Source organism: Mauremys mutica, chromosome 13 (assembly GCF_020497125.1).
Source record: "Mauremys mutica isolate MM-2020 ecotype Southern chromosome 13, ASM2049712v1, whole genome shotgun sequence".
In the NCBI taxonomy this organism is placed as follows: domain Eukaryota; kingdom Metazoa; phylum Chordata; order Testudines; family Geoemydidae; genus Mauremys; species Mauremys mutica.
In genome coordinates this window covers 42794826-42806295 of record NC_059084.1, presented here as the reverse complement: position 1 = coordinate 42806295, position 11470 = coordinate 42794826, and the positions used below count along the sequence as shown (strand labels likewise).

The following is an 11470-nucleotide window of genomic DNA, read 5'->3' as shown; positions in this document are numbered from 1 at the left end:
CCCGCTGGGCCCAAGTCACTCAGTCCGGGGTGCTTCCCCCTGGCAGTACCCTCACAGATCTGGTTCTCTCCTCCCTGGTGACCCCCCTCCGCCCATCCCCACCTTTCCTCAGTGGCTACTGCCAGTCATCATCTATCCCCCGCTCCCTGGGGCCGACTGCAGTCTGTAAACCACTCATCATCGGCAAGGGGTTTAAGACCTGCTGCCTTTGGCTATCTCTGGGCTGCCTCAGACCCCAGAACCCATGGGAATGGGCTCACTTTCCATATTTCTGTCTCCACAGAATGTTGGTGAGCAATTTTAACAATAATTTCTCCTAATAACAAATCAGGCTTAATCATGCTGGCAACATATTGCATCCATTCATATTTGTAGGTGTCAAACAAGGACCTCTTCTGTTGTTTGAAAAGATGTGTTAATACTCGAAAGTTCCCAGGTATTACCCAAAACATTTTGTCTTCAAGTGATGCTAAACTAAGAATTTGCATCTCAGGACATCCTATGGCCAAGGCAGTTTTATTTCCTAATTCTATTTGTTGTTTATACAGCAGCCAGGAAGTGGTGTTCAGCTACCGCCACATATTCCATATTGTTTTTTGGTTTCCCAGACCTATTTGTACCAAGTCCACACTTGTATCTGCCTGCTGGTGAATGAGACTATCTTGCAGTTGGGACAAGGAACTAATTCCCAATTAGCTCCAGGTCCACAGTATTCATAATTCTGCTCCAAAAGCAACTGCTCCTAATATGGTGTCTACTACATCTCGTTTTGCTTGGCCATTAGAGTGTCAATGTGTTTTTATCCAGCCTTATCTCCTTCCCAGGCATACACATTGGTATTTCCTAAAGATTTAAAGAAGTGGCTAGTGTTATTATCATACCATGCCATGAGGATCACCGGATCACAGATAGGAACCATGACTGGTTGGTGGGGAGTGAATTATTCCTTAAATATTGGCTTATGAAGAGGGCTGTGTCTTCTCCCATGATTGCTCTAATTATCTGGGCATGAAAAGTTCCCAGAAGCAGGTAAAGACAAACCTTACACTGGAGTCTCATTTTCTGTGGATTAGAATGGTGGTGGTTAAGCAGCGCCTCGTGCTCAGGTTCTGAGATGTCCTTTTCTGCAAAGAATTCAAACATCATTATTTATGTAAAGAGATGAATTTGTGAAGCATGTACCCATTTCAGTTTTTCATTTTGTTCAGTGTGCTATACCAATCGGCTAAGGCGGTCCACTGTGGAGTAAGGGCCTATCCACTTTGATACCAGTGAGTGACCACTTTTCCCCATTTTAAGGTACATGAATTGGTCGCGTTTCTCACAGGGCTGCCTTCATGGGCCTTTGTTTCTGAATTTTGTTTTTCATGTGTTTGATGGACTGGTTAACCCTATGCTGTAGGGTGGTTTTATGATACTGTACCTGTTTGAGCCATTGAAAATAATAACGCTGGGTTATATTAGAGCTCTTTTCTTCACCCATAATATTGCTGTTAATGGCCTGAGGTCCAAGGCCGATATGGTATATAGAGCTTTTGTTTAATTCCCAAGGTTTGTATCGTTATTGTAAAGATTTCTCCGACAAAGGCTCCCCCATTGTCAGAATTTATTATTTCAGGTGTGCCATATCTATATAGTACCTCATTAAAGAACTTTTTGGCACCACCCTGGTGCTATTATCTTTAGTAGGAAATGCCTCCACCCATCCTGCAAAGGAATCAATTATTACCAATAAGTACTGGAATCCTTCCCTACTCCTTGGCAATTAATCAATAAAATCAATTTAAACCCTGTGCCACGGCCCACGCCTTCATTGGTGCATCATGGGTTGCAAGTGGGGTGGACGAGCCTTGTCCAGAGAGCACCGCACAGAATTTCTAACCCATGTTTTAAAATCAGCTTCCATACACTCCCGTTCTGCTACTTGCTTTAGCCTTCTTAAAGTCCCTTCCACTCCATGCATAAACTGATGGGCTACATTAACTCCTGTCTTTCTATTTTTCCTGGAACTTGGTTAGGGCAGTCTGTAGTGCCATCTGTTGGTTCAGATGTGTCAGAACCAATGTCCCTTTTCTGACCTCTGGTTACAACTGCTATGTCATGCTGTTGGGCTACTGTATCTACCTGATTATTCCAGGTGTTCACCATACCCGTTTATCATAACTATAAAGGGAAGGGTAATATCCTTTATGTATGCAGTAACATCAAATCCTTCCTGGCTAGAGGTACAGAATACCTTGCCTGTAAGGGGTTAATCAGTTCAGTTAACCTAGTTAGCACCTGACCAGAAGGACCAATGGGAAAAGAAGATACTTTCAAATGTGTGTGGGGGGGAGGGCGGGAAGATTTTGTTTGTGCTCTTTGTTTTGTTCCCTCTTGGGACAAAGAGAGAGACCAAGCAGGTAATCCAGCTTGACTTTGCAAGTGTGATTCTGTTACTTTTTTCTTAATAATAAATTTCTTCTTTAAAAAACCTGTTTGGTTTTGAGTGTCCTAAAAACCCAAGGGTCTGGGCTGCACTCACCTTGTTAACCTATTTGGTTTGTATATTTTTCTCAAGCCTCTGCAGGAAAGGGGTTGAAGGAGCTTGGGGAGGTATTTTTTGGGGGATAGGGCTTCAAGTGTCTCCTTCCTGTATGTTTGTTTAAATCACTTGGTGGTGGCAACAATACCATCCAAGGACAAGGAAAGGAATTTGTGCCTTAGGAAAGTTTTTACCCTAAGCTGGTGGAATATAAGTTTAGGGGGTCTTTCATGCGAGTCCCCACATCTGTACCCCAGAGTTCAGAGTGGGGAGGGAAACCGGACATGGTGACAGTAGTGGGATAAATTTGAACTAGAAGCACAGACCTCAGGATTTTAAAAACAATTTTTTTTCTTTTGGCTGATTGAAAACCAGGGAGGGTTTTTTGTTTTTTTGTTTTTTTTTGTTTTTAAGCTGAGATCAGCTGGATTTTTTTCTTCTTTGCCTGGAGGCAGAGTAGTTAAGTCATTGAAGGGAATTCACAAGTTTTTTGTTTTTCTTTCTAGCTCTCAGGTTAGGCTAGGCTAAACACAGGAAAGCTAGGATGATGGAAAGGGAGATCCAAAAGAAACTAGAATTAACCAGATTGGAAGCTGAGAAAAGAAAGGAAAAACATAAAAGAGAAATGACCTTAAAGCACTTGGAGTTGGATGCGGAGAAGAGGAAGAAGGCAAAATGCTTGAAGACAGCCAGGGAGGAGACTGTCCATAAAAGAGCCCTGGAGTTAAATGACAAAGAAATACAGGCCCAGATTGAAGCCTAGATTTCAGCCCAGAAGTGATTATTCTTTTACTTATTTTAAAATGCTAAACCTACTACAAAGTGGTGACCCTAAAAGGTCTGTTACTGCCTTGAACTCATCCCAGATACAGATCTGGCTGATGCATCTCTACCAATGGCCCATTAGGCCATTCCTTTCTGCTATTGAAAAAGGGTGGCTGGCAGGATATGGTTAAATCACACACCATGCTACATTATTATTCTTTATCCTTTATTTTCAATTATACAAAATACAAACATAAAATCCTACTACTACTGTTGTGTCTATTTGAAACACACAGGTTGCCATTCGGGGTCATATATGACCAAGTTATAACACAGGGCTCTTTAACAGAGAAACAGATAATAAGAATCAATGGCTGGAAACTAAAGCCACCACAATTAAAATTAGAAATAAAGCAGAGATTTTTAACACTGAGAGTGACTAACTGACGGAACAAATTCTCAGGGAAGTGGTGGATTCTCTTCATGGCATCAAATTCAGACTGGAGCACTTTCTGAAAGATGCTTTATCCAAATACAAGTTATTGGGCTCAATACAAGTGTAACTGGTTGAAATTATCATGCCTGTGATAAGCAAGAGCGCAAACTAGCTCATTTAATTGTCCCTTCTGGACTTAAACTCTATGAGTGAATATTTGATGGAGTTAGAAAAATATTACTTATTAGAAGAATTGTTAGAAATGTACATTCTGGTCACCGAGGTACAAGAAACACTGTGAGGTTGAACAAATGTCCAAGACGAGATGGCTTTTCAAAGAAAGTATTGAAGAAAGGCAATGTCTTTTTTTCCTCAGAAAATCCACTTTGTGTAATTGACATAATGGGTCTCCATAAGTGTGATGATACCATAACTCTGGGTCACATCTATGGTCTTGATCCAACAGTTGATCTGTTCAATTTCAGTATGGGTTTTCCTTCCTATACAGAATTATCCTATTCTGATAAATGAAGTGGGGGGTAGCTGCCTTTTATGGACACCAGCCAGACAGTAGCTATACAATCCTTCTTAGTAGCTGGTCTCAAATTGCTCTACCTGTAAAGGGATCTTCGGCCGCCCCGGAGGCTGCCAGCATTTAGGCGGAGGGAGCTGGGGCAGGGGAGCGCGGGGAGGGCCGCCTGCAGCAAGTAAAGGAGGGGTGGCAATCATCTTAGGCGCCTGAAGCCTGGGAGGCAGGACAAGTGAAGCAGCTACATTGTGGTTGGGGAAGAGGCGGGGCAGGAGTGAGCTCAGGGTGAAGGAGGGGGGAGAGGGAGCTGCTGCAGGCGGTGCTCCTCAGGGCGGAGGCGGGGAGCTGCCATGGAGGGTGGCACCTCAGGGCGGGAGGACGGGGAAGGGCGCAAGGTGGAAGTTTAGCCTACGGCGCGAAACATCCTTGCACCGGCCCTGCTCAAGATTCCCTGAGGGATCCCAACCCCCAGTTTGAGGACCCATAATCTATAAGTACCTACATGTGGAATAAATATTTAATAATGGGCTTTTCAGTCTAGAAGACAATGGTATAATGTGACCCATTGGCTGGAAGTTGAAGCTAGACAAATTCAGATTGTGAACATTTTAAACAATGAGAGTAATTAACCATCGGAACAATTTACCTAGGATTGTGGTGGATTCACCATCACCAACAATTTTGAACTCAAGATTTGATATTTTTGTCTAAAACATCTTCTCTAGGGATTAGTTCAAGGAAGTTCTCTGGCCTGTGCTATTCAAAAGGTCAGAGTAGATGATCACAGGGATCCCTTCAGACCTTGTAATCTATTCATCTATAATCCTTGATTACAGCCATAATGACAGGCCTGGGACCATGACTCTGTAGTGATGTAGAAGCCAAGCATGGATCCTTCATAAAGTAAGGATAAAAAGGAAATCTTTACTTATTCAAAATAAGTCTGAAGGATACCACAATTTATTGTAATCCTCATTACAAATGCTATACAGTATTACCTTTTCCTGTCGATCGGCTGGGACAACTACTAGTGCAATCATTAAGCCAAACAATCAGTCTGACCCAGGGACACTCAGGGGACTTCAGTTAAAAAAAAAAGAAAGAATGAAAGTCCATGTAGTTTTTTTTCCTGAAGATCCATTTCGCTTAATTGACACAATGGGTTTCCATAAGTATGGTGACACCAAAACTTTGGATCACAGCTGTAGCCGTGATCCAAGACCTTATCTGCTTCACTTTTAAGCATGTGAGTACTCGATGGAAGTCTATAAGATGACTCATAAGATGAGAATCAAGCATGTGCTTAAGTGCTTGGTGGTAATGGGGTCTATATAATTTAAAAGATTTTCCCCTATGTAACTGCCACCCCTGAAATATCTCTCTCATCTGAAATTCAATATGGGTTTTCTTTCCTACATAGCATTATTCTGTGACTAAGATTTTGCTCTCATTCACATATTATCAACAGCACTACCTTCAGAGATTGTGTGGAGTGACACCTGTGTAGCTCCATTCAATCCTCAAGTGTTGTAAAACAGAGCAAAATCAACCAAGCTTTGCTCGCTAACACTATTTATTTTGATGCAGATAGGCTGGTTCATTCAGTTGGGAATGTGGCCTGTTGACTTTGTTGAAACAAGCCTTATTTCCACTAGCTCTGGATCTGTCTCATTGACAGTGATGGAGCTATGCTGATTTACACCTGATGGAGAGCTGCCCCATCGACTGTACAGGACCAACGGAGAAGACACTACTCAAAGATCTCAGAAGTTGGCCTGATAATTATTTTAGTGAAGACATCGAATCATTGAAGATTAGGGTTGGAAGGGACCTCAGGAGGTCATCTAGTCCATCCCCCTGCTCAAAGCAGGACCAATTCCCAACTAAATCTTCTCAGCCAGGGCTTTGTCAAGCCTGACCTTACAAACCTCTAAGGAAGGAGATTCCACCACCTCCCTAGGTAACCCATTCCAGTGCTTCAACACCCTCCTAGTGAAAAAGTTTTTCCTAATATCCAACCTAAACCTCCCCCACTGCAACTTGAGACCATTTTTCCTTGTAGTGTAGAGGCATTTAACACAGAGAGTGAACTCAGATGATTCAGGACTAAGGATCACTGATAGTAGAAATCTGAGTGTGAAATCCAGACCCCATTGAAGCCAAGGTCAGTCTTCCCATTAACTCCCATTAATGGGGCCGGGATTTCACGCTGAGATTTTATCCACTGACCTTCACTGATTAATATGGAATCCATCTCTATTGGTAGCACTATGTTCAGAAAGAAATGCATTGATAGAAAAAAATGCTTTCTCCTGGACAATTCAGTAGAACAGACATTTGAATCTAAGATCTAAAGGAATTTTGCCAACTTAATGTGGAAAGTTTATTCATACTGATTTAGGTGACTCCCATTTACCTTCTCCTTTGAGGCCTTGTTTGAGAGTTAACTTTTGTCCAGATTCACAAGGGATTCAAGATCTCCCAACAGAAGGCTACTATATATAAAGATGAATGAGTCATAATTCAGTCTCTGCATTAAAATTACAACTTGATCCATTGTATTGGAGGATTTAATGAAAGGTGAGAATATTCTTCTTGCTTGCTTGCTTTCTTCCTTTCTCATAATTCGTCTTTCTAAATGAAGTTTTCTGACCTCTTTAGGCTGGCATTTCAAAGTTTCTAAGAGACCTTGAGAAATTCAGTGAGTTGATGATTAATTCATTTACACTCATTGTAAAATTGAGCTAAATTTAATTTCTGGTTTTTTTTTTGTTATTTGGCTAAAAGTTCTTTGCAGGAATACACATTTCCACCACTTGTTTATGAATATAGGACCAAATGCTGATCTCACTTTGACCGATAGAAATCTGATGTAAATTCACACACATCAGGAAAGCTCCTCGGTATTTAATTGTAGCTGAGATTAAGTTAATAGAGATATATTATAACACTGATCTGAGGTGGAAGATTGACTACTTATAGTTTGTGCCCTCGATAATATGCAATTGAATTTGAAATGTAACACAATGAGTGACTTAAAAAACAAACAAACAAAAACTCAAATATGCCTAGAGGTCATAGATGCGCCTTCACTGAAGGTTGCCAAAAAGAGGCTGGAGGCATCTGTCTTGGATAGTTTAGACACAACTAATCCTGCATCTTGCCTGGAGGTCGACTAAATGTCCCCTCTAACCGTACGGTTCTATGATTCTATGATTCAAAATGACTCTAATATGATCTCATGATTAGTTAGTTTTGTTGCCCTGAGGCTCTTCTGGTTTTCATCACTTTTACAATTCGGTAACTTCATTGACTTCAAAGGAGATTCTCCTGATTTACTCCAGGAGGAGTGAGAGGAAAATCAGCAGAAGCAATAAACTAGTAATAAAACAAGAGACATCTGAACACAGTAAATGGAGACTAAACAGTAATGCAGTAGGGTGGACTTGTCAATCATGCAAATACTATTCCTAATAATAAAGCAACACACACACACACACACACACACACACACACACATATTGGAGAGCACTAGTCCCCACTCCTTTACACAAGTTTTATACCAGTGTAATTCCAATGAATGGAGAATCATCCCCATTGATGGCAATTTACACTAGCATGAGTTAAAGTGGAATCAAGTACTTTTGTGCATCCTGATTTCACCTAATCATATGTATTATTATGTTATGGGTTTTTTTAATATTGTATGCGTGATATGAACTGAAACCATCCTATATTACAACAGATATAATTTGTGAAATTAGTTTGCAAAGTGGAATCTTGGTTATTAATAATACTATTGGTGTATGAAGGATGTTTAAGATCATATTGTGAACTCCTATCTCATGCAGTTTTTGTAAACAGCCCAAATTACTTCATGAACCTGTATTCGAGCACATCAAGTGTGTTATGTTCTCCCTTCTCCACTCAAATTTTGGGAGAATATGGATTCAGTAGCTGAGACAGATTATTGTGCTAATATATTTTAATGTAGTTAAGTTTGTTTATACGCTGTGTTAAGTGTTTACAGTATGACAAGAGATCTATCTATCCCAATACAATCTATCTATCTATCTATCTATCTATCTATCTATCTATCTATCTATCTATCTATCTATCCAGTACACCTTCCCGCATCGGCCCCTCTCAATGTTCAGTTGACATATTGCTGTAGGTTTTACAGGGTTAGCCGTGTTAGTCTGTAGCAGTAAAAACAGCTAGGAGTCCTTGTGGCACATTAGAGACTAACACATTTATGTTTTTTGTATTTTTTCTATATTGTATGTATGATATATACTGAAACCATCCTATATCCAGCAATGGGTTATAGCCCACAACAGCTTATGCCCAAATAAATTTGTTAGTCTCTACTGGGCCACAAGGACTCTTTGTTTTTTTTTCATATTGCTGTAGTTTCTGATGCAATACCTGACTAAGACTTTAATCTTTTTTGCTATAGAAGGAACACTTAAGCAATGGAACATAGTAACCACACCAGAGTGACGGAGTTCATCATGCAGGGGCTCTTTGACTATCCTCACCACCAGGGGCTGTTCTTTGGGCTATTCCTATGCCTTTATACAGCAGTCGTCGTGGGCAATTTCCTGATTATTGTGGCTATTGTCATCCACCCACCTCTTCACACTCCCATGTACTTCTTCATCACCAATTTAGCCCTAGTTGACATTTTGTGCACTTCCTCGGTTGTACCTAAAATGCTGGAAAACCTGTTGCAGGAGAAGAAAACCATCTCCTTTGGAGACTGCATCACCCAGCTCTTTGTATTAACATCATCACTGGTGACAGAGCTTCTGTTGCTCACTGTCATGTCATATGACCGGTATGTAGCCATTTGCCACCCCTTGCATTATGTAAAACTCATGAATAAGGAAATTTGTATTCATTTAGCAGTCAGTGTCTGGGCTGTTGGTACCATCAATTCATTTGTCCACATATTGCTTGTGCTGCGCCTGAATTTTTGTGGGCCCAACCTAATCCAGCATTTCTTCTGTGAGTTCCCAGCAATACTGGCACTGTCCTGCAGCTCCACCTACGTCAACGAAATCATGATGTTCTTGGCTGACATATTCTTCGCCATGGGGAGCTTCCTTCTGACTATCGTGTCCTATAGCTTCATTATCATCACCATCCTGAAAATCCGGAGCTCCAAAGGGAAGCAGAGAGCCTTCTCCACCTGCTCCTCCCACCTGCTTGTGGTCACCTTGTACTACTCCACCATAATCTACACCTACATCCAGCCAACCTCCAGTAACACACTGGATAAAAACAAGATGTTGGCCATAATGTACACCCTAGTCACTCCCACCCTGAACCCAGTGATCTACAGTCTGCGCAATAAGGAGGTCAAAGTGGCCATGAAGAGAATCCTTCCATTCCCCACAAAAAGTTAATTTTTCCAAGCATGAACCTGATTATCATCTGCTTTGTTCCTTTTAAGCCAGGTCCACAGGTGGCGTAAGTTGTTGCAAAACTGTGAAATTCATTAGACATAAATTTTCATTATGGTCTATTCACTGGAATAGAACTACAATGATTTACACCAGGTGGGAATGTGTTGCACTGACTGCAGTGGGGCTATGGTGATTTACAGTAGATGGAGATCAGGCCCCATAGAATGTACTAGTCACACTAGCTGGGCTGTCATGTTGGGTCAGAATTTTAAAGGTATTTAGATACCCAGTGGGATTTTCAAAATCACCATGTCACCTAATACGCACTGATTTCAATGCATGTTAGGTGCTCCAGGAAAACCCTTTAGGTTCTGAAATACTGATTAAAATCTGTCTCATTGTGGATCACATTATGGAAAATGCAGTCTCATAGAATCACAATATTCCATTCTCTGCCTCCATGAGTAAATATGTTAAAAAATATCAAACTGACTTTCTCTCTGTGCCTTATTTCCTTGGGGGACATTAAACCCCAGAAACCTCTCAAACACATATTTGTTGAGTTCTTAAGGTCTCCAGTCCACGTGTCATGGACTCAGATCAGAGATTTCAATTCAAGAATTTCTATCACCTAATTTTTTTTTTAAAAAGACAGGTTGTTTTAGTAAGGTAATGTCTCAATCTCAACAATGTATAAGATATTAATCAAACAGTTGCGCACTGTTCCAAGAGTAAACAACTCACTGAGGTCAGGGGTTTCATGTCCATTTATTGCTGCTGACTTATTATAATAGCCATCATTGAATTTCTTTTTTTAACATTTTATTAAAGTCCCAGTAAATGAAACATACAAACAAAAATAGTTCAGATATATTTAAAATAATGTATTAAAGAAGGATTGCATTGCAACAATTTCCCTTTTTCTCTTTCCTTTTAGCTCTGTAGAGACTTTCATATGCAAAACCTGTTTTTTAATGGTCTTAAAGATAATCTTAGAAAAGAGAAAACATCAGTTTTGATGGCCATGACCTGCTGTTGTTGGAGTCCGATCCTGGAACAAGACAAACATGCATGAAAAGAGACAGAAAAAGACAGCAAAGATTGGCAATGCTGCTTGTCATTCCTGTACTGACTCACACTTGCAACCTCAGGCTAAAGAAACCCAGGCACAGCATACAGTGTGATTAACCACCCCTACACCTTGCAAACCAGGGTCCGGCTGTTTAAGGGGTTGCTTTTATCTGTCTTTTTGGTCACAGTCCCACAGCACTGTAGACAGACTCTTCTTAGACTAACGATAAATGGAGAGAGATAAGAAAGAGGAGAGACAAAGTGTTGGCATAGACATAGGACATCTGGCTTCTCCCAGTTCTTGCATTGCTCTGGAAACCTTGAGTGGAGCAGCAGTGTGCATGCTCAGATGCAGAAGCAGATGTGCTGGGGAATTGTTACTACAGAAGGATTGTCTGAATAGTATTGCCTCTTCGAGGTGCCCAGGGGTGTGTGTAAGATTTTTCCAGGTCACTTGGTGGGCACTCGAGCTGGTTTTGCATTACGTTGTAGGGAAGAGACCCCTATGTATTGAACCCGGACCTTGCTGCTATCAATTCGGCCTGGCAGAAGGGTTACATTATGATTGTACAAATAAAGGGAAGCAGAACTGCGATTAGCCTGTCCAGACTGAGGGGGTCACCCTTAACTGGACTGAACTCACTAGGCAGGGGGCCCAGATGCCAGATCATGTGGAAAAAGGGAGAGAGAGAGTGGGGATAGGTGTTTCTGCATGGTGGTGAGAGCTCTGCATA

At 41.1% G+C, this 11470-nt stretch overlaps 1 protein-coding gene across 1 annotated transcript; it reads left to right on the top strand.

Moving 5' to 3' along the window:
* Positions 1-8729: 8729 nt before the first annotated feature.
* On the top strand, positions 8730-9665 carry LOC123347380 (olfactory receptor 13A1-like). Its single transcript, XM_044984794.1, has one exon. The coding sequence runs from the start codon at positions 8730-8732 to the stop codon at positions 9663-9665; it is 936 nt and encodes a 311-aa protein (XP_044840729.1).
* The last annotated feature ends 1805 nt before the right edge of the window (positions 9666-11470 follow it).